We start from the raw sequence: 25,638 nt of genomic DNA, 5'->3' as shown, positions 1-25,638 counted from the left end.
CATTCACTGACAATGCCAACAGTTCTTTTGCTCGTTGCTATATTTAATGGTTGTTTTTGTAACCAATCAAAATGCATAGTTAATGTATGATAGCACTCTCCATTGTCCTAAAAAGTAAAGGGCAGAGCCTATGCTTTTCTCAAGGCTAAATAAGATTTGATGGTGGGAGATCTATGCAGGTTGCCTGTATTTGTTGCTGGTATGTTGCCTCTCACCTTGGTAAAACAATTCCAGTGAACTGTTTTGAGGTGTGGAAAGTAGCCTCTCCTCCTCCCCCCCCCTGCATAAATCATAGCTCTGATCCAAGATATCCCCAGCTGATGTGTACCAATTAAAAATGTTCTGATCTGTTTACATGTCTCATAGAAACATAGAGTTGGAAGGCACCTCCAAGGTCATCTAGTCCAACCCCCTGCACAATACAGGAAATTCACAACTATCTCCCCCCCCCACCCGGTGACCCCTGCTCTATACCCTGTGTCATGTACAGTTTGGCCCTCAGAAAAAAATATGTACAGCATAATGTGTGAATGGTGGAACAAATACAATAGAGTATATTTAATTTGAAGCAGTGAAAAATATTTTTCAATAATGTTGGTTTGATTTTAAAAAAGATTTCTTATTTTGTCCTTGTAAAGGACACAGTAAATGCCTTCCCAGAGGGAAACTGGTTCTAATCTCTTCTGCCCTCCTTTTGAACTAGTATTTGGTTTTGAGGCTGACTCTCAGAGGCATTCCAAAACAGGTGGGAGGAGAAAGGACGATGTTCTTCTGGGGAATCAGGTGGTTTTTGAGAGCACAACTGCTTTGTACTCCAGTGTAGACCTGAACTCAGGGGACATCTCTTTTCCCTCTTTTTTCCCCCCTCCTCTTGAACTTGTTCACATGTGTCTTTGTAGCCTACAGTGGTGCGGCATCATTGGGTGCACCGAAGACGCCAGGAAGGGAAATGCCGACAGTGTGGGAAGGTGAGGAATAAGGTGTGCACGAGCACACACTGCTTGAAGAACCAGATCAAGAAATGTATGCCTTGGTCTGTGACTGATGTGACATTTGAGCTAGTACTGCAATCCTATTGCTGGGAGAGTACAATTGAGTTGTGTGTTCCCAGAAGATATTGCTTTGCATGTATTCCAAGCTTCTGCCATTTCAGAATTAAGAGGCACCTGATAGCCCATAGAGCAACTGAGGCTTTAAGGAGTAGCACAGGAGTAGCACTCCCATAGTTAAGCATCTACTACTTAATACTTTTCTGAAAAGTTGCCATAATAGTTTATTCCTACCAAATAAAAGTCCTTCTGTGGTACTATAAAGCCTAGCATGTTTATTGTGGTGTAGCTGTTCATAGATAAGAGCTGTGTGTGTGATGAAGGGGGCTTGTTTACAAAAAGCTCCTGTTGCCATATGTTTATTAATTTTTAAGGTGCCACAGGAGGAGTCTTTGTTGTTGTATGTACTTAATGGACCATGAACTTCTTGCTGCAACACAGAAGGAAATCAGATAGTGACACGCAGCTTCGTCCTCTTCTCTCCAGGGTTTCCAGCAGAAGTTCGCCTTTCACAGCAAGGAGATTGTAGCCATCAGCTGTTCCTGGTGTAAGCAAGCAGTGAGTGCAGCGTGGATCTGTTTGCTAAAAATATCTTCACGTTTTAGACACGTGTACTTCTGCCTCCCACCACCATACAAATGTGCTTTCTAAACCAGGGGTGTCGAACTCAGTTGTTACGAGGGCTGGATATGACATAAATGTCACTTGGTCGTGCAGGGTCATGCCATGCCAGCCCACATCGAGAGTGGGGGGTGACTGCCTCGGCTGGCTCTCAGGCCGCATAAGAGCTCTCAAGGGGCTGGATCCGGCCCACTGGCCTTATGTTTGACACCTCTGCCCTAAACTTTGTACCATCAGTCCTCAATTATAGGCCAGTGAGAGAGGTTGCCACTCTACAAATAAACAAGTAAGATTCAGAGAATGCATTCTTAAAATTTTATTTAGGCGTAGAAGTAGAACTAAGGGCATCTTTGGGTGTTCCTCAATCCGTTAGGCTGTGGGCCTTTGGTTCTTGCCAAAAGGCTCATGTTCAGGCGTATCCCTGCTTCAGGAAGCCCTAGATGTTATTCCTCTGGCAGAGATGTTACCTACAATTCTCCTCCCTTGCTGAAAGAGCTTCTGGCCACACCCAGGCTTATATACCTAAAACTTCCTCCAGGCTGTCCGCAATCAGGAAAACTGAGTGAGTGGCTGAAACCACATCTCAGATGTCCAAGACCAACATCTTGCCCACCCAACTGTTTCCATAACTCCCTTTTTCCTCTGGCAGAGTGCTCTACTGCAGACATATGGGGCTATTTCCAACCTGACACGGGGCAGCAGGCAGTGACATGGGAGGAAGTGATGGGTGTGGTTTGCTGTCATTTAGCCTCTAGAGTTCATCTTGGACCCAGCCAGCAGCAGCCCAGAAGAAGATGACTGAGATGACTGCCGGTGTAACCTGTGCCTTTTGACTTGACATGATTTATATACATATTCTGTTACCCCTCCCCCACCTACAGTTTAAAATAGTACAGCCCATTCTACTGCCTCAGAACCGTACCACCCAATTTCCAACTCCTTCTGTTTCATGTATTGGCCAGGCTGACAGAAAGCTGTGATGGCCCTTGACCGCCATAATCACTGATAGGTTCTGTTGTTTCCCTTCCTTTTCAGTATCACAGTAAAGTTTCATGCTTCATGCTGCAGCACATTGAGGAGCCCTGCTCTCTTGGAGCACATGCCGCAGTTGTTGTCCCCCCCACCTGGATCCTGCGGGTCCGGCACCCGCAAGTACGTTACGCCTTTGAGTTTCTTTCCTCTTTAGAATCAGTGATCCTGCTTAAGCCAACTCCTCCATCACACAGCCTTTGTTCTTCTTTTCACTAGAATCCACTGAAGTCAAGTAAGAAAAAAAAGAGGACCTCGTTCAAGCGGAAGTCCAGCAAGAAGGGACCTGAGGTCAGTGATGAAGACTAGAATGGGGGAGGACTGAGAAGTGAGAGGGTGGAAGGTGTGGAGGGAGGAAGCAATGGAGAAAGTACTGAACAGTGGTTTCCAGTGCTTCACTTACAAATGTTAATATACAGTAGAAAGAAGAAGAGGTGCTTCTGATTCAAATGTGTGTTCTGATCAGTTGTGTGTGTGTGTGTGTGTGTGTGTGTGTGTGTGTGTGTGTGTTAAGTGCCATCAAGTCGCTTCCGACTCATGGCGACCCTATGAATGAAAGTCCTCCAAAATGTCCTATCTTTGACAGCCTTGCTCAGATCTTGCAAATTGAAGGCTGTGGCTTCCTTTATTGAGTCAATCCATCTCTTGTTGGGTCTTCCTCTTTTCCTGCTGCCCTCAACGTTTCCTAGCATGACTGTCTTTTCCAGTGACTCTTGTCATCCCATGGCGTGACCAAAATACGATAGCCGCAACTTAGTCATTTTAGCTTCTAGGGTCAGTTCAGGCTTGATTTGATCTATAACCCATTGATTTGTTTTTTTTGGCAGTCCATGGAATCCGTAACACTCTCCTCCAACACCACATTTCAGAGGAATCTATTTTCTTCCTATCAGCTTTCTTCACTGTCCAGCTTTCACACCCATACATAGTAATAGGGAATACGATGGCATGAATTAATCTAGTCTTGGTGGCCAGTGACACATCCTTACACTTCAAAATCTTTTCTAGCTCCTTCATGGTTGCCCTTCCCAGTCTCAATCTCCTTCTGATTTCTTGGCTGCAGTCTCCCTTTTGGTTGACGGTGGAGCCAAGGAATAGAAAGTCTTGGACAATTTCAATTTCCTCATTGTCAACCTTAAAGTTGTGTAATTCTCCTGCAATCATTACTTTTGTTTTCTTGATGTTCAGCTGTAGTCCTGCTTTGGCACTTTCTCTTTTAACTTTCAACAGTAGTCGTTTCAAATCTTCACTATTTTCTGCCAGTAATGTAGTGTCATCAGCATATCTCAAATTATTAATGTTCCTCCCTCCAATTTTCACTCCACTTTCATCTAAATCTAATCCAGCTTTCCTAATTATATGTTCTGCATATAGATTGAAGAGATAGGGAGATAAAATACATCCTTGTCTGACACCTTTGCCAATTGGAAACCATTCCGTTTCTCCATATTCTGTTCTAACTGTGGCCTCTTGTCCAGAGTACAGGTTGTGCATCAAAACGATCAGATGTAGTGGCACACCCATTTCCTTTAAAACCAGCCATAGCTTTTCATGATGCACACAGGCAAAAGCTTTGCTGTAATCTGTGATCAGCATGGTCCATTCAATTTAATTTAGAGACCACAAAAAATATATAGTTATTGGCATCTTATTTAAAAACAAAACACTAAGATTTTAATAGAAAGAGAGGGAAATGGGATTAAATGAGTTGGATGATTTAGTCTCCACATATCAGAATTTCCATCAGTTTCATAGAAATAAAGAAATCACATGAGCTATCAAGGAATCTGAGATGGAGGAAAGCCGCCTTCTGAATAGAAGCGCGTAGATATTTGTATTGCATTGTATTGTAGGAAAAAATACAAATTTGGTTGACAAGTAGGATACAATAAGAGACTGTATACAAAAGTTCAAGAGCAAGCATTGAGTATGAATATACAAGAGCCTTGAATCCATTGACGGTGCATGTAAATATACTGTTAAAAACAACTGCGACAAATCCATCATGGGTTTTGAAACAATTGGGATCCTAGTCTAATTTTGACAGACTCCTAGTTTAATTTCTTAGTTGTGGAATGACTGGTCTCCAGTGATCATCAACATACACTTTTATTGCATGGTTATCAGCTCCCTATTTACATGAACGTCTTTCAAGTAAAACAGCAGTAGGAGTCTCATGGCACTGTAAAGACTAACAGATTTATTGTATGCTGCTGTGTAACTCTTTTGTTGTGTGTGTGTGTGTGTGTGTGTGTGTGTGTGTGTGTGTGTGAGAAGTGCTGTCAAGTCACTTCCAACATATGGCGACCCAATGAATTAACGTCGTCCAAATGCCCTATCATAGCAAGAACAAAAAATTAACTTGGCTGTTCCTCTGGAATTCTTTGAAATGATCAGCTAGCTTCTGACTGCTAACAGTGAGGAAATGCTGATACCCATGCAACAAAATCCTGTATTGATGATCACCACTGACTAGTAATTCCATTGAAGGATTGTGTGGTTTTTAAAACTAATTATTATTATTAACTGCCTTGACACTGCAGCTTGAATAAACCCTAAATAATTCTGATTCCATACAGTTAAGGGTTCAGGAAATCTTTGCCACTTTACTTGGTAAACTGTAAGGTAAAGTAGCCCAGAATGCTTCTTAGAAAGACTGAGGCAAAAGTTCGAAGCAGAAAAAGATGAAAACATCTTCACATTTTGTGTTGAAGCTTAGAAGTTGGATAGGTAGAAGAGCCTGTGGGCCCACCATTTTCATTCCGTTTCCCTCATCCATAACAAGAAATAAACATAAAATACCAGGGTTTTAATTTAAAAAAAAAAAACACTCCCAAAACTCTGGGAGTTTTGTGACAAATCACATGCACATTTGTGTTGTTTGCTTAGGTTGTTTTATCACAGTATATGTCCTAAAAATACCTGAGCACCATAAGTAAGAATTCTGTTTCTTTGGCATTCAAGGTTATGGGTTTCTTTTTCAGGAAGGGCGATGGAAACCCTTTGTCATCAAACCCATCCCAGCACCACTCATGAAGCCACTGTTGGTGTTTGTGAACCCCAAGAGCGGTGGAAATCAGGTAAGTTTGTTTTTTCCTAGTGTACTGGTCTGTTGACTACAGGCCGTGTGCTGATCTTTTCTTCTCTTGGCACCAAACCTGCAATTCATTTTCTATGGCCTTGCCTTATTTTCTCCCTCCATACTTTTAGGGAACAAAGATCTTCCAGTCATTCATGTGGTACCTCAACCCTCGACAAGTTTTTGATCTCAGCCAAGGGGGCCCCAAAGAGGCGTGAGTACCAGTAGGAGGACTCTTAGCTCAATTCCCATCTTTGTTGTTGGTGTTAGCTGCTTCATTTGTAGCTGTCCAAGGACTGAAAATCCTAGGAAAGACCTCATGCATTCTTTGTTAAATTTGTATTCCACCTTTCTTAATAAATTGGGTATATACACACCCCTAATGGGCTTGGCTGCATAGCTCTTCAGAATAATGGGCTAACAAGAACCACAAAGTTAAATTTGACCCCAAGCCCATACGCATCTCCAAAGATCTCAGGAAAATAAAAGAGCCAAATCTTATTTAAACCTGCCCAGCTGATCAAAGACTACTAAGTCAAGCCTGGCTGAGAAGCTTGTCCTTAACCTTTATCTGTTTGGCTAAAAGACTGCCAGTCACAAAGAATATGGAAATCAGGTTTTGAAACAATATATAAATGTAAAGTAAGAATGTTCTCTCCTGTGGAGGCAACTTCATGCTTCCTATGGGATGTTTTGTGTGTGTAAAGTGCCGTCAAGTTGCAGCCGACTTATGGCGACCCCTTTTGGGGTTTTCATGGCAAGAGACTAACAGAGGTGGTTTGCCAGTGCCTTCCTCTGCACAGCAATCCTGGCATTCCTTGGTGGTCTCCCAATGGGATGTTTTAGATGGAAGGAAATAGAAGGTTCTACTCTGAAGGAAAAGGGCATTTCATATTCACATACTAGCAAACAGTTTTCTGATCAGGAGGAAGGGGAAGTTGCATGTAGTGAACAGACAGAGCAGCTTTGCTTGACCAAACTTTAAAAGTCAGCTACTAAAAGTTGTGACTTGCCACCCACGGCCTCTGAGGCTCGTCATTGACAGCTATATTCCAAAAGCCCTACGGGAATGACAGTCGTGCCCTGCTGATTTTTTTCCCCCCACCCAGTGGATAGGGTTGTGATTTTCACAGCTTATTCTGTTCAATCTCTCTAAACTTCTATTCATTCTGGTTTCTGTGCAGGTTGGAGATGTACCGTAAAGTGCATAACTTACGGATTCTGGCATGTGGGGGAGATGGTACGGTAAGTGGCCAGGAAACCCGTTAGGTCTCGATGATCTTTAATGGAGCTAGGCTGGAACAGCAAACTGAATCCATGCCCAGTGCTCTTTGAGGGATATGGGGATGTGTTTTGTGGGGCAGCTGTCCTTGCTCTTCTCACTATCTTTGCTGCAGGGGCTGGTAACTACTTAGTACTGATTAAGACTACAGTTGGCTTCCTTTTACGTTAAGCCCCTTGTGCTTTGGCAGCTCCTCTGTAGCCCTGACATAGGTGGTGTTTTAAGTTGCTCGCTATCCTCTTTCTGTTACTCCCCTGGAAGTGTGCTTCCTCCTTCCCTGGTGATCCTGGTATATAATGCCATAATTTTGTGCATATGGAAGAAGAGGTTCTGAGATTTAAAGGTTGACCAGTACTGAATCTAGACTGCACGTGGTAGGTGAAAGTTCCCACCTTGGCACTTGTGAGGATATTTAATAGAGTAAGACTCTAGCCCAGTACACATGACCCCCTCTGCACACTGAATGAATGTAGTGAGAGGGAGAACAAAGATTGAACACATGAAGCTGCCTTATACTGAATCAGACCCTTGATCCATCAAAGTCGGTATTGCCTACTCACACTGGCAGCGGCTCTCCAGGGTCTCAGGCAGGGGTCTTTCACATCACCTCCTTGCCTAGTCCCTTTAACTGGAGAAGCTGGGGATTGAACCTGGGACCTTCTGCATGCCAAGCAGATGCTCTGCGAATTGAGCCACAGCATGCTGGCTCTTCCCCTGCATGTTCAAGATCAGTATTGTCTACTCCAGGGTCTCAAGTGGAGGCATTTCATAACACCTACTGATTCATTATTTTAATTGGAGATGCTGAGGACTTAACCTTGCCTACAAAGCAAATATGCTACTATTAAGCCACAGCCCCTCCCCAGAAACTGTTCCTTGCACTTGGCTGTGTTCCAAACAGGAAGACTTTACATGATAGGCACATGCTAACAGAAAGGGCAGAAGTGATATCAACACTGTGTTCTTCCACAATATATCTTTCTTGCTACTATGCTATAAAGACAATACTGCCCTTGTTAGTAGTAAAGGGTAGAAGCAAAAACTTGCAGCACGTTATTCAATTTCTGACTTAATATATGTTGTCTTTCCCGGCTAAATAGGTGGGATGGATTCTCTCCATCCTGGACCAGTTACGCCTGAATCCTCCACCGCCTGTGGCCATTCTTCCCCTGGGGACAGGAAATGACCTGGCAAGAACATTGAACTGGGGTGGGGTAAGTGATTTGATGGTTACCAATTCAATGCCTGTCTTTGTTCCAGGTCAGCATTGCCCATCTAACTGAGATTAAATTGAGTTAATACTTGTGAAGTATTAGTCCCTCACAGAGCACTTCTCAACCCCACAGGGTTACACGGATGAACCTCTTTCAAAGATCCTATCGCATGTGGAGGAGGGGGAGATTGTGCAGCTTGACCGCTGGAATCTACATGTGGAGCCAAACCTTGAAGAATACCCTGAAGAGAAGGATGAGACAGCTACAGACAAAGTGAGTTCCACAATGCCATCATCACGAAACACAGTATCAAAACCCTATCCTTATTCATCAGCCACCTCCCAGGAACACAATATGCTGACTCCCCGTTTCTTTGGCTTCTCTCTTGGTGGGTAAATTGTAAGAACAGATAAGTTAAACATAGGGATAAGTGTTATGGCAAGGGGAAAAACACAGGTTCTGAACTCCCATGTTAACCTTACTGCAAATTCCCATGTGCATCAGAAAGCAAGTGCAATACAAACTATTACGGAATAACTACGCAGAGTAAACTCTTAAAGCAAAGATGAGATACAGAGGATGAGATAAAGATTGTTTTCACAGTGGAGAGAGCTGAATGTCATTGGATCTCCAAGAGTCTGGGGCCTATTCTTTAAATTTTAAAACATGAATTTAGGCGATGCTCAAATAATTAGGGTTGCCTTGAATGCCAACAAAAACTTAATAATAGTCAAAATATGCAGTTCTGTATTAAAGTGCAGACAAGCTAACATAAGGTCCATTCTGTTTTTACCTGATTGGCTCTAAATGGGGAACCGTGTAATAGGTTGGTATTGTTTCCCTGAACATGTCACCTGCTCAGAGTTGCACTGCAGACAAAGTCTTATGGCCCCATATGTGCATCACCTACAGATTACACATCCCACGATTCAATGTGCCTGTGAGTAAGGTATGAAACCATCCAAGGCCTGTTTTCAGTTGTAAATATAAGAAGTATGGCAGTGCAAAGAGATAAGCCAAAAAGTTGTTATATCTGATGATGTTGCCTAGGTGACGGTGTTCCTCAAGACTATAAACACTGCTCAACCTATTTATCGTGTTCTTTGGGGACAAATCAAATTACATAAAGATGCACGCCACATTAATCTTCCAGCCCTTTAAACTCATGAAACTAAAGGCATTTGGGTTACCAGAATTGCCTTCATATGCTTTTCATTTACTCCCATCGTTCATCGCCTGAGGAAGAGAGATTCTGTTCATTGAGCTTTGCTTTGTTTGGTTACAAGTATCTGTAGAAGGGTTTATAAGTCACTTCACCTTCAAACTTCTCATTCTTGTGTGTGTGTGTGTGTGTGTGTGTGTATTTCAGCTCCCTCTTGATGTCTTCAACAATTACTTCAGTCTTGGCTTTGATGCTCGAGTGACGCTAGAATTCCATGAATCCCGAGGTAAGTGACAATTAATGAAATAAGGGCTGCTGCTCTCAGTGCTCCAGTTAAGAAAGAATGACCTCCTCTGGGAAGGAGGTCATGAGTTGTAACCTGCTTAATATGCCCAGACAGAGAGAGACAGTGACAAGGAATTGGAGGCAAATGACTAGAAAATCCATTAGAGCCACATTCTATTCTTAGCGCTATACGACTGTAATATATGGTGCAATATATTGTCATGAATGCAATGCAGGAGAGCCAACAGTTGGCCTTGCAGTGTGTTGGGGGGGATACAGGGGGTGGTTGTCCCACCTTCTTTTTTAAGGGGGGGATTTTATAGAGAGAAGACATTGCCGCAAAAAACTGTAGCCATGGGAGGGAAAATTCCTTCCTGGGAGCAAGTAACTAACAGCTACCTTCTTTCTCCAGAGGCCAATCCAGAGAAATTTAACAGCCGATTTCGGAATAAAATGTTCTATGCTGGGGTGAGTTCACCAGGGAATTCTGTCATGAACAATCCAGAATTACTTGCCTCTGTTCTCGTTATCACTGAAATAATAGATCATTAAAACATGTCCATCAATCTGAGGCAGGTTTCCTTGTGTAACAGTTTTCATCACATTAGGGAATGACTAACATGGAAATAGACACATGCAAAATGTTACATTGGAAATGAGAATCTACATGGGGTTTTTTTCAATTCCATCATAACATTTCTATCCGTTTTAATACTTTTTGCCTTTTTCTGATCTTCTGAGAGAGATGTAGAGCCTAACCCAGACTGAGCATATCCAATTCACGCACACAGAGAAATCATCCCCTTTTCCCCTCAAACTTTATATGTAAGGTTGTGGACAAATGTATCTTTCAGAAGTAGAAAGGAACAGCATTTTTTGTCCCATGTTGGTTCATCTTCTCATGAGGATTGCAATATTTGCTGGCTTTCTCCATAAAGAAAGGGATCTATTCCTATGTCCTTCCTAGTTTGGCCTCTCCTTGAGTTTATGAAGCTTACACTGGCTCCTAAATTCACATCCTCTTGGGAGGCAACCTACACTTAGCAAGCAGGCTTAATTTTCCTGTCCCTAATGCAGCTTACCTAGGTGTCCTTCTGCTCAGCTTCAGTTTAATAAGAAGCGCCATCGGTCATCTGCATGTTTCGCCAACTCTCACCCTTTTCAGACTCTGCTGATCTATCCTTTTTTAGCTTTACAGATGGACTACTATAATGTGCTCTGTGCTAGGTTGCCTTTGAAGACAACCTGGAAACTTCACCTGGTTCAGAATATGATAGCCTGGTTATTGTTAGGGAATAGCCAATGAGAACATCCCTTGCCTGTCGTAAAACATCAACACTGGCTGCTAGTTTGTTTCCAAGTTCAATTAAAATTGCTGGTAATGATCTTTAAAGCTCTTTGTGGCCTGGAACCCACATGCCTAAAGGACCGTCTCCTCTCTTGTGTTCCTGTGTGCTAGCTGTGTTCATCAGGTTACCAACTGGAAACTGTTCCCTCAGTCAGGGTGGCCGGGCTGGTGTCAGCCAGCCTGGGCATTTTACATTGTGGCTCCCCACTGTAGAATAGTCTCCCTGAAGAGGTGAGGGAAGCCCCCTCATTGGTGATCCTTAGGAGGCACTGCAAGACTTCCTTGTTAGCTTGGGATTTTGAGGGGGGGGGGTGAATGGCAGGCATCTTTCAAAGGGGGAAGAGATGTAGACGGAGGTCTTTATTTGATTTTAATCTGTAATGTTTTAATTGGCATTTTTATTCAAAAGGTTTTTACTAAAAAAACACACACAAGCATACACAACCCCTGAATGTAAAACAATCCCCCTAAAATATGTGATACACCAAAAATAATTTTTACTGGATATGACTGTAACTTGTATGAGAATGTAGGACGGCCCTCTCTTTTTTTATGCCATATGTGGGGGAAAATGTCTTGCATTGGCATGTATACTGTATCATTTGTAAACTGCCAAGAGGAAAGGCAGGATATGAATATTTCAATAAATAATAATTAAATAGAAATGGCAGCAGAGTCCTCTGCTAACATTGTTCTAGCTAGCAGACAGTCAGATCCAGTCTTATTGTTCTTGTGCAGTGTGCAGGGCAGCTGGGTATTGTGGGCTGAGGACCAGCACAGACGGGAGGGCAGAGTCTGATGTTCATCATCTTCTTGAAAATCGTTCCTCAGAGAGCTCCTAGTGCATGCTAACATCTTCAGAAATCAAGGCTGTAATAGCAGAGTGATTGATAAGCATTGGCAGAATTTGAGGAGCAGAATAGGGGGGAAAGTACAAGACACAGCAGCCTATGAGTAGAAAGTATTGCCAAGAAGTATCATTTGAAAACAGTGATTCAGTCCAGGATTCTCAGTGTAACACCAATACACATCAGGTTTACTAAGTCATATGTGCACCAGACTTGTAAGAATGGCCCTCATCATAACTGTAACGGGCTGTAAACAGTGTCAGTGAAATAGGGAGCAGTCAGAAGGGAGGAGTTGATGTAGGTCTACCTACATCCTTCCCACGTAAACTGAATGTTGTCTGGTTAATATTGTTACGTATGTTGTAATTCAGGGGTCTCCAACGTGGTGCCTGTGGTCACCATGGTGCCTACTTTTTCTGGCACCAGTCAAGTGTTTTTAGAAAGTGGGTGGGCTTTTGCCCAGCAAGGCTTCTGATTGGCCATCGGAGATTTTGATTGGCTGTGAAGATTTTTAAAAAAACGTTGCTTTGGCAGCAGCTGCCACCACAACACAAAGACCTTCACTGTGTGACTGAAGTAAACTGGGACAGCCATTTTGTGGCTAGCTCCACCTCCTGTAGCAGCCATTTTGAGGCTATTTCCATCGTACTGTGCCAAAATTCCAAAGGTGTCCACAGGCTCAAAAAAGTTGGGGACCCCTGTTATAATACTTTAGGTAGCCTTTTCTAGTGGATGTTAGATGTTACCACATAGCCATCTCTAGGTTAAGAAAGGGCCAAAATCCATCTGCTTTTTCTTAGACCTCCATGTAGATCTATGCTTGGTTAGTGCGGGTTAATTTTATTAGAAGCCATGGCTCAGGGGTAGAGCAACTCCTTTTCATGTAGGAGATCCCAGGTTCAATCCTTGGCATCCCCAGTTAAACATACTAGTGAACAGGTGAAGTGAACAGTCCTCTACCCAAAACCCTAGAGAGCCACTGCCAGTCAGAGTAGACAGTATTTTCCTTGACAGATCAGTGGCCTGACTCTGTATGCTGCCTTGTATTCTACCTCTGTGATCTAACCTAGTTTCTCTTCTGCTGGCAGACAGCATTCTCTGACTTCCTCATGGGGAGCTCCAAAGACTTAGCAAAACACATCAAAGTGGTGGTGAGTTGATGGCTTCTTGGAGGGCACTGGCAAGAAGATGGTACTGGCTGGGATGAGGGGGGGTGTTGACAACTGTCCTTCACACGTTAACATGGAAGGCATTAAGAAGTTATCCCTGGGCACATCCACAGAGATGCTTTTGTGGTTCATCCCCATTACAGCCAGCCCTGGAACTTGATTGGTTCCTCTTATTTATTTATTTATTTATTTATTTATTTATTTATTTATTTTAATTAGTGTGATGGAACAGACTTGACCCCTAAGATCCAAGATCTGAAGCCCCAATGCCTAGTCTTCCTGAACATTCCAAGGTGAGTAGCCTCTCTTAGAACCTAGGAAGTTCAGTGATCCTCTGCCAATATTTCTCCTTTATCTCCCTCCCCTCCCCCCCATTTTTTGCTTGCCTATGATTCGAGGAATGCTGCCATTTTATTTCCAACAGCCCTTTTCTTTCCTCATGTCTGTGTGAAGGTACTGTGCAGGCACTATGCCTTGGGGCAACCCCGGGGAACACCATGACTTTGAGCCACAGCGCCATGACGATGGTTGTCTTGAGGTCATTGGCTTCACCATGACATCCCTGGTAAGTTGTTGTTGTCCCCAGTGGCTTGTGAATAGCATGTGAGCAGAAGCCCTCATTTCTCATAAAGCCTCATCTCTTAGCTCCCTCTGTACTTTCTGGGAGAAGAGTTGGTTTTTATACCCTGCTTTTCTCTACTGTTAGGAGTCTCAAAGTGACTTACAATTATCTTCCCTCCCCCCCCCACCACCACAACAGGTACCTTGTGAGGTGGGGCTGAGAGAGTTCTGAGAGAACTGTGACTGGCCCAAGGTTACCTATCAGGCTTCATGTGGAAGAGTGAGGAATCAAACCCAGTTCTCCAGATTAGAGTCCGCCACTCTTAACCACAATACCACACTGGTATGGAGAGGCCATGGCAACAGTTGCCTGGCGCAACAGGGAATCTTGGCTTCTGCAACACTTCACAACACTTTTAAAAAAACCTAACCAGATGTTCAGTAAGCTAACTGAAGGCTCCATCTAGTGTAAGCACTGTGTTCTGCTTCTGTAGCTGCTGGTTCAAGTCCCTGGAGAGCTCCTTATATGTATAAATGCTATAACACATGTTTTCCATAGACAAGGTCCCTGGTTCAGTCCCCAATATCTTCAGCTAAGGGTCTTGAGTATCAGGGCTAGGAAATCACCAATTGAACTGTCTGTTGTCTCCTGCTGATGTGGCCGTTGATCCCTGAAGGGGGTGGGCGCATCTTAATCTGGTGTCTCAGCTGTGACCATTTTAATGCTTTTAAAGAATTTTAAAATCTGTATAGCGCTTCTAATAAAATATATTTGTAATATTTCCACATAGACTTACATAAATTTTCCTCTCACCCAACCTAGAAGCCACCCAGGGCCTGAATTGGAGGGGGTCTAGGCACTATCGCTAAAGGGGGGAGTCAAGCTGCACATAGACTTACATAAATTTTCCTCTCACCATTCCGCCTTGAGGGACTCTGCTAGGAGTTCAGCTAGGAGAGTGTAAACTCCGTATGGTATTGCTTTGAGCTTCGCTGACACACACAAACCCCCTCACCACATTAAAGTGTGCATCCAAGAAGGGGAAGCATCTTGGGTATCGGGGCTGGGAAATACTCCCTGTTTGAGTTCAGAGAGAACCACAGCCTGTTAGAGGAGACTATGCCTGATTAGATAGATTGGTTCTGGCTCAGGGCACCTGAGCCATCTGGAGATCCTTGATCAGATTTTCCCAGACTTTTAAAAACACTAATAGAAGTAGTGCACTGGCCTAATTTTTGGACTGATGTGGGATGCAGAGGAAAAGCTGGGGAGTTTAACTCTTCTTCACCATGCAGTTTTGCTAAGTGAAACCGACCCCCCCCCATAGACACACACACTATTATTAGCCAACCAAAGAAAAAAGCTGGGCAGCTTGTCACTCTGCACGGGGATATGTTTAGTTGCCGCAGGGGTCAGGAAGTGCAACCGCCCTGTGTACCTATGGGTTCATTCTCCTTGGGTGACCAAACCGAGGTAACTTTGGTTCCCAAGGGCAGTTCAGATGTGAGATGTCCTGTTGTTGGCTGTCATGGTCTTTCCCTTTTTACACTCTTGTTCTTTGCTCTGCAGGCAGCATTGCAGGTGGGTGGCCATGGAGAGCGGTTGAACCAGTGCCGGGAGGTGGTGCTCACCACATCTAAGGCAATCCCCATGCAAGTGGATGGAGAGCCCTGTAAGCTGGGGCCCTCCTGCATTCGCATTTCCCTGCGCAACCAGGCCAACATGGTGCAGAAGACCAAGCGGCGCAACTCTATGCCCCAATTTAACGAGTACGTTCTATTTGTCGTGAGGGCTTCCCAAAGGCTTTGGGGGCAAGGTGGCAACACCAGTGCAAAATATAAAACTTTGTTGCTAACTTTGCTGCTTCCTGATCCTTTAACAAGCTCACCTGTTAATTCAGTTCTCAAGATTCAGCTTATTTGGATTTGTATCTTGTTACATCCAAAGGTTCAGGGTGAATCGACAGTGTTTCTAAAAGCATCCAGAATCAAGCTCCAATGTACAAAACCTTGTACAAGACATTGTACAAAACCTTCTGGATTACAACAGAATTAAAATATCTGCCAATAATATAAAAGTTTCCTCCTCGTTCTCCACTATGTACATACAAACACAGCTTTCGCTTTTCTAAAATTGTTTTATCTGGAGGTGCTGAGTATTCTCTGAGGTCTAGCCTTGAGCAGATGGATAAAGAATGGAGGGAGCAGGCATATGTGTGTTCACAGAGGAAGTGCAATTCCTCCATTCCTTTCTGAGCCAGTGCTGAGCCTGCTCAGATCTCTGTCCACATTATTAAGTGGATAGTGGTGGGAGCAGCGCCGTGGGGGCACAGCCAGAGTTGCAGTGTGGACATGGGGGGGGGGGAATACCCTGTGCCAGTTGCACCTCTGGTTCCCCCCCCCCCAGAGCATTGATGTAATGTGCCCACTTTTAACAGCAAAGCACTGGTGCTGATGTCTTTGCAGACGTGTCTTTAGCAAACCACAGCACAGTGTCCTCAGCTGTTGGTTTTCTACTTTTTCTTGTCCAAAGAAGAAAGGCAAGATAAAAGTTCAAAGAAATTAGCTCATAGCTTTTAGGTCTTTATGGAGCACTTCTTGTTGCCGTCTGAGATTTTGTCAGCCCGGTTTCCCCACCGCCTGTTCCTCCCTACACACCAAAATAGCACCATCATGCCCCTTTTAAGTGAGCCAATCCTAATTACCACACCTCTCTTTCTTCCTGCTATGCATACAGACAGCACCCAGTCCCAGAGCGGCTACGAATCCGTGTCAGCCGAATTGGCATGCATGACTACGAGGCCCTTCACTACGACAAAGAGAAGCTCAAGGAGGCCTGTGAGTAGTTGGCTTTTCTAATCTGGGTTGCCAGGCCCTGTTCAGTGAAGGGGATGTGGTGTCCTGCCGGAGCAGGTATTAAAACCACTCCTCTCTTGACCATCTGCCAGCTTTTACGAGTCTACCGGAACGTGAAAACAATAGAGAGGTTTGTTGCCCTATAGAAACTAGGACACTTATTGCTGTATAAGCATTTGTGAGCAAGCGCCTGCTTTGTATTGTATTCAAATGTGTTGAAAACAACATAGTAGGGTCCTTTCGTGGGAATCTGTACCGTTTCATAATGCACATATCAGTTTTTTTGAAAGCGCGCTCACATCTGAGTGTTCGACTCCTCAGAAGCAAACACCTCTGTAGGAGAAGGCTTCTGGTTTAGCGCTTCTACCTATTCCATATTCCACCCTTCCTCCTGGGAGCACAAAGTGGTATAATTGGTTACCCTCTCAGCAACCTTATGGTTGGGCAGAATGCCTGACCCAAGGTCATCCACTGAAATTCGTGGCTGAGTAGGGATTTGAATCTGCTCTCTCCAGTCCGAGTCCAGTGGTCTAATCACTGCATCAGGCTGACATGTTAATTTCTGCATGCACAGATTTAGTTGAGGCCCTTTCAAGCAAGTACTCCCATGTGTGTTGTGAGGTCCTATGGCTTTGTAAAAGCAGTGCTTGTCACCTGCATGGTGGCATGCTTGAATTGCTTGCTAGCCTCTTCTTGAGTGACACTTGACTGTCTAGGTTGTCAAGAATGCAGTTAGCAGGCAGAATGATGTTTCTTAAGAGATGTTTTCATTTTTTCAGCGGTGCCTATGGGAATTATTGTCGTGCCTGGAGATAGTGACTTGGAGATGTGCCGAACTCACATTGAGAGGCTGCAAGAGGTGAGATGCTAGCAAAATGCTTAGAAGAGGTGGCATTCTCATGTCGGCAGTGGCATTCTTTTCAGGGGCAGCAGTTTTACAATTGTAATGGGTGTAAATGCCTCTGGAATTATCGGTGCCATTGTAGTATCTGGATTTCTCTGTGTCCACTCATGAATTTCAACTATTGCTGGAATAAACAGTACTTGCTCTTCCTGCTCCCACTCACATTTCAATGTACAAAGTAACAGGGAATTGTTTAGTTACTTCTCATTGGGTTCAAAGTGAGGCTTGACCTTCCTTTCTGACTCATATAATCAAAGCATTGAAGGACAGCACAAGCTGCCTGTTTCTTAAGTGGAACCCGTGACCAAAGCCAGGACTGATAGAGCTGAATGTTGTATACACGCTGAAGTATGGGCAGAAGGGAAACAGCGGCTGATCCTGGTGTAATGCAAAGAGAAATGGGGGGGAGAGAAGGTACCTGCTTATTCCTTTATATGCTCAAAGAAATGTTCACTACAGATGTTAAACATCAGTTCTATTTGTAATAAATGTTTTACTGGCTCATTCCTCAGACTTAGAGGCCATTTATGCATGGATGGTTTTGCCTTGGATTTGCCGCTCTCTAGATGCACATTTTCTCCATCCGAATTCTCAGAACCCTGCATGGGGGCTTATTTTTGAGTTTTGAGAATTTGGATGGGAAGAATGTGCATCTGAAGAGTGGCAAATCCTAGGCAAAAACCTCCAATGCATAAATGGCCAGATAGTATCTAAATCAGCAAGGACTTTGCCTAGTATTTTATTTGTATGGATTTCTATCATGCTCCCTTCCAAAGACTCTGCTGGACTGCTTCAGTTCTGAGAAGAGCTTGCATCTTACCTGCCAGTTTTATACAAATGGAAAACACAATTGTTTTTAGCTGAAAAGTGCTGTTGGTTTTCTTCTTTAGCTCAAGCAAGAATGCATGGAGAAGTCCACTATATATTACTTGGGTAACAAGGAAGTTAAATGAGTGGGCAGTGTGTGTAGGTCAATCTCTCTCCCCCACCCAACCTTTCTGATTCACTCTTTGTTCAGTACTTGGTGTCAGCCAGGTAAATGTGCATAATGTTAGGTGTGGAAGAACCCAGAGTCCTTTAAGTTTGGTTCTGGTGGTAAAGCAGATTATAAGAAGTAACAATGAATAAAGTACTTGTGTTCAGGAAGGGAAGTGTAGCTTGATGCACATTGTAAAACCAGAAATATTGGAGTAGCTCATGGAACCATTGGCCAGGATTCCACTGTCTTTCCTCCACCTTCAAATCTTTGCAACATGCTTGAGACCCATTTACCTGCAGGAGCTTGTAGACTCATTCATTAGATCGCATAAACTAACCTGGGTGTAGAGGAGGTTGCCTGCTCAAAGTCTGAGGGGGGACACCTTGCAAATTCTTTCACGAGGGAGAGATGCAAGCACATCGACTGTGGTGGTAACCCAGCTCCTTCCCTTTCCACAGGATTTCCCTTCATTCCCTCCCACTGTTCAGAGCCTGTACCTTCAGGTGTGTATCTTCTGTCTCTCACCTTGGCTGGAATCACCTTTTCCCTTTGTCGTGCATGATGTGCTTGCCATCGCTGCCAGTGAAGTTCAGTGCTTCCTCTTTTGAGCCGTCGCTGTGTTCCGTAGCTCTCCATCTAACCTATTTCTATTCAGTCGGCAATATGCTTTTATAGTGGGGTCTGCCTGAGCTTCCTAATGCAGGATCAAGCCATGAGAGATCTGTGAAAGAGGAGTGTGTGTGGGAGAGGGCTTGAGATGTCTGATTCCTGTTGCTTCTTCTAATGCAGGAAGGGGATGGAGCCAAACCAAAGACACTGTCATGCCAGAAGCTGTCCCCCAAGTGGTGTTTCTTGGACTGTGAGTACATATGGAAATGTCTGTGTGCATGTAGAGGACATATGCATCTAGTGATTAGTGCTGGAGGCAACAGGCAAGGGCTGATGCATCAAAGTTTCCACTGACTAATGTTACCATCTTGGGGAAGTTCATTGCCAGTGACGTGGGCACTGTCACGGGCAATGATTCCTTAATCATAATGTCGTCTTCTGTGTAGAATCCAAATATAAACTGTATGGCACCTTTTGAAATGTCAGTTGTTCCCATTTCCTTTCCCCCAATTCTTTAGCTACAAGGGGGAGGGGGTAAAGACCTGATCCCACCTTCGGACTCAAAATAACACCTGTGCCTAGATACTGCAGAATGGGAACCTTGTGATACGGGAATTTCTTAGCCTAGAAATCCAGCTAAATGTTTCAGAACTGTCTGTGCCCATATGCAGTAGCTGGTGGGCAAATCCATCCCAGCTGAATTCTAACTGAAGTAGGTTGGCTACTCTTTGCTTTTTTGTGCGCAAAAAGAAAGATGTATTGGCAGAAGAGTTGACAGCAGTGTATGTTGGCTTATTATGCTTTCATGCAGTTTTTAGTTGTCAACTAATAAGGTGAGGGGAACTTCTAGGCCAGGGAAGATTGTGTATGTGGGCCAGTAAGGAACTGAGAGCAAAATCATGCCTAGCCCTGAAAAAAATAAAGTGAAGTTCCTGGTTTCTGTATTAATAATATCCACAAGAGCACAGAAATTTCAAATATTGGCTTACTGCCCAAAATGTTTACAGGCCTGCAGGCAGACTATAAACTTGAAGCTCTGAGGTTCATTCATTGTTAATGGATCAAATAGTGCAGAGCCTTTGTTACTGTTTCTGTCATAAGAATAATCGGCAGGTTATTGGAGCCCATTATTTTAGAACCACAGATCCAAGGATGGTGGTGATGGCGAGGAAATCACCAAATAGTACCTCAGTTCTCTACTCCAATTTCAAGCATGGTAGAGTAGAATTCAGACCAAACAGAGCACATTCCATCTTCTCCCAGCAGGAGACACTGCTGTATGGACAGAGTTTGGGTACCACACAGTTTCTTTTCGCTATTTTTTCACATCAAACTAAAGAATCTTTCAGCTAAAAGGTGAATCCCATTTTTCTCCAGCAGGTGGCTATGTAAGAACAGGAGTGAGGAAAATATGGCAGCCTTAGCCTTACCCTGCCAGATCCAGCATAAGCTTTCTAGGACCAGTGCATATGTTGTATTCAGAGTTACCTTTTGTAGATCAAATACAGTTATAGATTTTACACTGGGGTGTATAATGAGAAAAGGAAGTGCGTCTGATTCCCCCCCTCCCCAGTTGCTGAGCCTATGACCCAACTGTCTGTGTTTTTGCAAGAATCCACCCTTCCCCCCCCCCCCATGCTCAGAGACTTATTTACAAACACAGCTTTGTTTCGGCTCTTTTCTCAGACCCTCTGCCCCCACTTTCTCCCCCTCCCAGCCAAGGAGTCGACGCTGTTCTCCTGACTGCACATTTCACTTTTACTAGCACATTTTTGCTGTTTAATTTTTGGTTCGAACAAGACTCAGGGGGGCTCTCCCACAGACCGAGACAATAGATGCTTTTGTGCCCTTGTAGCAATGCAGGAACGAGTTCCCAAACACACAGGGAGCAGGGAGCAGCTAGCTGGGGCTATCAGGCTGCAGTGAGCCTGAAAGCCAGCAAAGGCCTCCCTCCACCATGGTCATAGCAAACACCAGCAAGGAGGCCCGAGAGGCCTAATGGGTGGAGAGAGCACCTGTTCCCATGGAATTTAATACTAACTCAGGGAGAACCCAGAAAGTAAAGGGGCATAAGTCATACCAAGATTTGGAGATAGGTGGGAGAGATTTCACTCCAGGACTCTTCCATGCTGGCTAAAGAATTGTCTCCGTCTGTCCTTCACACTATTTTTCTTCTTGTCTCATTTGGCTTCTCTTACTCTCTTGTTCGCCCTGACCTGGATGGCCCAGGCTAGCCTGATCTCGTCAGATCTCAGAAGCTAAGCAGGGTCAGCCCTGGTTAGTATTTGGATGGGAGACCACCAAGGAATACCACGGTTGCTGTGCAGAGGAAGGCCCTGGCAAACCACCTCTGTTAGTCTCTTGCCATGAAAACCCCAAAAGGGGTCGCCATAAGTCGGCTGCGACTTGACGGCACTTCATACACACACACACACACACACACACACACACACACACACACACACTCCTGTTCACAATTTTCTGATTTTTTGTGTGTATTATTGTAAGGAAGGGTGTGGGGGGTGGGCCAGAAGTGGAGCTGACCTTGAATCAGTTTTGGCTGCTAAATTGTTAGCTTTTTCTCCCTTCCAATATACTCCTCATTTCTTATACAAAGCAAAACTCACCCATCAGATGTGCATAGTCTCTGATCACGAGGGAGGGAAAGCGTGAGCTTACTAATATTGCTACTGTTCTGTGAATGGTGCTCTCTTGTGCATACCACATATGAGGGCCTTGTTCCCAGATATTACTGCAGCAGATTATTTTCTCCTTCTTGCCAGTTTCCCAGCAGCGTGTTCCAAATTGAGGGAAATGTGTTGATGAAAAAAGGCTTGAGTGGCATTCAAGGGCAACGCAGGCTCATTAAAATGGTTGAATTACTGGCCTTCATCAACTGCTCTGTGGCTGTAAATCTCTCCCCGGGACAGGATAAACGAGGCTCTTTCACTCTTCTAATCTGCTCTGGCTTGTGTCATGGACACCCCTCCTCCCCCCCCCCCCACCATTACTTCTCTATTCCCAGGGAGAATTCTCAAGTCTTTGTAGGGCCCAGCCATAGCAACCTCAGCCTGGCCATAAGGCCTTTTTAGCCTTATGAGAGATCACAGTAGATGAAAGTTCATTAATGCAACTCTTAACATAGGTGCAGTCCTCTGTCCCACTTTCCTTTTGCCCTGTCTGGCATTCTCAAACACAATCCGTACGTTGAAAGTGAGAGGATTATTGGTCCTGAATGCATGCTTTATGCCCCCTCCCCCAATATAACTGTAAAACAGCTTGCCTCAATCTCCTGTATGACCTAGAAATTACTTTTAGCATGGTAGGAAAATACAGCTCCATTGTCAGAGTGAGGGTCCAGGGCATTTATATTGTTCTTAGGATCTCACTGACGTGGTTCAAATGCTGGGGCAAATTGCTGAGAGTGAGCCTGGCATCAGGAATCTTGGCTTGCCGGACAAGGGCAAACCATAGTTTGCTAGTTTAGATATAATGGCAAACTCTGGCTTGCTCTGAACTCAGAAGTCAAGTTATTAGGTGTACATCAGAGGAAAAGAAAACAGGCCCTAGAATTCAATAATCACTGCATTCATGAATGCTTGTGATCATGTGGAAACTACTGTATTAAATATACTATGTGAAAAAAAATTAATGGTTTTTTTCAGCTTTCCCCCCTGCTTATTAATATTACTGTGTTATTATCATTTATGAAAAGGAATAATATAAGGGGGAATTATAATATTAAAATTAAAAAAAAAGTATCAGGATTAGAAGATATTAGTACAAAGGAGATACCAGTTTAATGATGGGAGAGAGGTGGTCGGTGGGGAAGTTCACTATATTATATTTGATTTAATGTTGAAGACAAATGCCTAAGAATTTGTTAAAGTCCTTTTTTCTTACATTATATGGAAGGTAATGTCAACTGAATATGTTATAATTGTTGAAAAATAATAAAAATATATTTAAAAAAAAAGATCATGTGGAAACAATCCTGTGTGAATCAGAAGTAATCCTGTATTCTGCTCCTTAATGGTAGAGCAATTCCCAATATCAGTGATGCTCTTCTGGAGCTAGTGAGATTTCAGGAATCATTCCTGCAATCCTTCCTCCACCTTATCCTTACAACTACCACCTTGTAAGGTGAATTAGGGTAAGAGATTGTAATGGGCTTAGAGTTATCTGGCAACCTTCCATGGCGGAGTGGGGATTCCAACCTGGTTTTCCCAGGTCCTAATCTGACATTCTGACCATTAGCTGGGTACCTGAGGTTGGGTGAGAGGAAGATTTATATAAGTCTATGTAGAAATATTACAAATATAATTTATTAGAAGCGCTATGCAAAATTTAAAATTCTTTAAAAGCATTAAAATATCACAATGGCGAAACTTAGGTTGATATCTATAACCACAAACCCAAATGCTTTTCGGCCTCTAGGGCCTTCATCAGTGGTTAGTTAAAACCTTTTCTTAAGTCTGCACACATATATAGAAATACAATTATGTTAACAAATGCAAATACAAACAGTTTAAAACCCAACCTGGTAAGTGAATGCACACAAAATATACGAGAGACTTATACTAACCAGTACTACAACAACAACCCAATACACCAGTGTTTTGAATAATTGAGAATAAACTTTACAACATATTCTCCACTGTTGTTTGCATCCCTGATTGGTAGACCTAAAGGCAAAACCACGAAGGAGATATTTTAGAGGCAGGAGGACAGCCATATTGTTACAGTGACTAGGTTTTTGAGCCCCAGACTTCAGGGGTGCAGATGAGGGCATGAGAGACTAAGGTCAAATATGGGTACTCACTCCAGAGCATGCTTAGTGTTTCCATGGTAACAGAAAAAAGAGGGAATTGTTTTACAATGTCTATGCTCTGGGTATGAGCGAATTTGTAAACTTTTCTCTTAAACCTAAGGCTTTTTAAAAAAAAATCCTAGATTATGTGTGCACTTTTGAATATAACTTCTAGCATACTTTGAAATCTTCTGCTGCTGTCCTGCCTTATATTCCCTCCCTTCGTTCAGTCCTTTGGAGTTGCAAAATGGTCCTTAAGCACATTAATTATCGTGGCCTGGCTGTGATGGATCCATTGTTGTGAATTAGCCTTGCTTTTTTTTTCTAGTTCTAGTAATCTGAATAACTGAATGTGGCGAACGGCTACACCCTGAAGCAAGAAGTCTCTATAGATTTTGTTTTAGCCGTGCTCTAGAGCTGCAAACTACAATTATGCCACATCAGAGTTTAAACCTAGTTTGTTCCTGTGCATCCGTGTGCCCCTTGCTCCCCCCTCCTTCTCTTTTAGTGCGCAGGGATTGATTGAATAGTTCCCAGCTTGATCAAGCTCCAGTTCATTCAGAGGTTCAAAAGCAGGAGCCTCAAAGAACTAGAGTGTGTTTACTCCACACAAATTAGGATTCGAAATCTATTAGGATTCTAAACCTTGACTAGAATCCCAGCTTGTGTGGGGTAAACAACTCCAACTCACCGAGGCTGCTACATTCATGCATCCCAGTGGATTGCAGATTGATTAAGCCAAGAAGAGTTCAGTCAAGTTCCATGCTGCAGAGAAGGAGCATCAAGAGGCATGTGTGAACACAGCAGGAACAAATTGTGTTTGTGCCCAGTCATAGTTTAGATACAGCTTATTGTGATGTCTGAAGGTAGCCCAGGGGATTCTAAGCATTCCTTGATTCTCTCTGTCTCTACCGTGCATCTGAATTTGAGGATGATCTTACTGATCTACCTTGCACGGTTGCTGTGAGTATTACAGAGGAAATGTACGTAGAACATTCTGAATGGTCTAAATCATTATCTAAATGTTATATGTTACTTTCTTTCTCTCTCGCAGCAACTACAGCAGATCGTTTTTACAGAATAGACCGTGCACAGGTGAGCTCCAGTTTGCTTTCAGGGAAAGGCGAGAATGGCTGCCATGCCTAATGGAAATGCACGTATGCAAAGCCTACACCTTGGTTTCCATTTCCTCTAGAATGTTCCAAGCCTAGTGGTTTTATTTATGGAATAAAGCAATTTGGTCTTGAGGTCAGAGGTTTCCTGCAGTCAGAAACCCCAAGACCTTTTTTTGATGATCTTTTCCATTTTGTTCTTGATCCACTCATGTGGAAGCAACATTTAGGGCACAGTATCGCTAAATGTCTAGAGAAGAATGTCTGGGAAATGTAGGGAATGCTTGTAAAGGCTTCTTCATTTATTGGGTAGTAAACATGGTGGTTTGTGTCTCCAGTGAAATCTCACATTTCTCTGCACATATTAGGTTGGATCCAGCAGTAAATTTCTAATAACAGAAGGGGGTGATTTTCACCAATTTCTGCCCTCCATAAATCCCCAGTTCACCTCTTATGTTGTTCTTGAGGGTCCCAGCTCCCTGGAACAGCATTTTGGGGAGTATTTTTAGCTGCAGTGGAAGGGAGGAAAGAAAAGAAAAATGTCCCATTTTGCCAAAGCAAACGCTTTCCTTCTGTGGAAATTGCCACTAAATCTGACCTGTTTTTTTCTCAAGTCTCTTACAATATTTCTCGAATCACAGTTGTAGGCGAAAGATCTGCATTCTGTTTTAAATGCAGTTAAAGTCTGCATTGTAAATAGAATAAGTAAAAGCATGATTGT

The 25,638-nt window shown here is 43.5% G+C and overlaps 1 protein-coding gene across 2 annotated transcripts in view; it reads left to right on the top strand.

Moving 5' to 3' along the window:
• Positions 1-25,638, top strand: part of DGKZ (diacylglycerol kinase zeta) — a 60,538-nt gene that overhangs the window by 15,558 nt on the left and 19,342 nt on the right. For both annotated transcript variants that reach the window (XR_008933365.1, XM_056851440.1), the window contains exons 6-24: positions 900-968; positions 1,536-1,607; positions 2,706-2,822; positions 2,919-2,990; positions 5,684-5,779; positions 5,910-5,992; positions 6,963-7,023; positions 8,161-8,274; positions 8,407-8,547; positions 9,644-9,722; positions 10,134-10,189; positions 13,006-13,068; positions 13,306-13,379; positions 13,540-13,651; positions 15,218-15,417; positions 16,385-16,485; positions 17,283-17,362; positions 19,176-19,245; positions 24,860-24,900. Coding sequence is in view for 1 of the 2 variants with exons in the window: in XM_056851440.1 (XP_056707418.1) it covers positions 900-968; positions 1,536-1,607; positions 2,706-2,822; positions 2,919-2,990; positions 5,684-5,779; positions 5,910-5,992; positions 6,963-7,023; positions 8,161-8,274; positions 8,407-8,547; positions 9,644-9,722; positions 10,134-10,189; positions 13,006-13,068; positions 13,306-13,379; positions 13,540-13,651; positions 15,218-15,417; positions 16,385-16,485; positions 17,283-17,362; positions 19,176-19,245; positions 24,860-24,900 (1,701 nt within the window). In the remaining variant the exon portion in view is untranslated. The remainder of the gene's footprint in view (positions 1-899; positions 969-1,535; positions 1,608-2,705; positions 2,823-2,918; positions 2,991-5,683; positions 5,780-5,909; positions 5,993-6,962; positions 7,024-8,160; positions 8,275-8,406; positions 8,548-9,643; positions 9,723-10,133; positions 10,190-13,005; positions 13,069-13,305; positions 13,380-13,539; positions 13,652-15,217; positions 15,418-16,384; positions 16,486-17,282; positions 17,363-19,175; positions 19,246-24,859; positions 24,901-25,638) is intronic.

This window comes from Euleptes europaea, chromosome 6, assembly GCF_029931775.1.
Source record: "Euleptes europaea isolate rEulEur1 chromosome 6, rEulEur1.hap1, whole genome shotgun sequence".
Classification (NCBI taxonomy): domain Eukaryota; kingdom Metazoa; phylum Chordata; class Lepidosauria; order Squamata; family Sphaerodactylidae; genus Euleptes; species Euleptes europaea.
The sequence above is the reverse complement of the archived record's forward strand: the minus strand, read 5'-3'. Positions and strand labels throughout refer to the sequence as shown.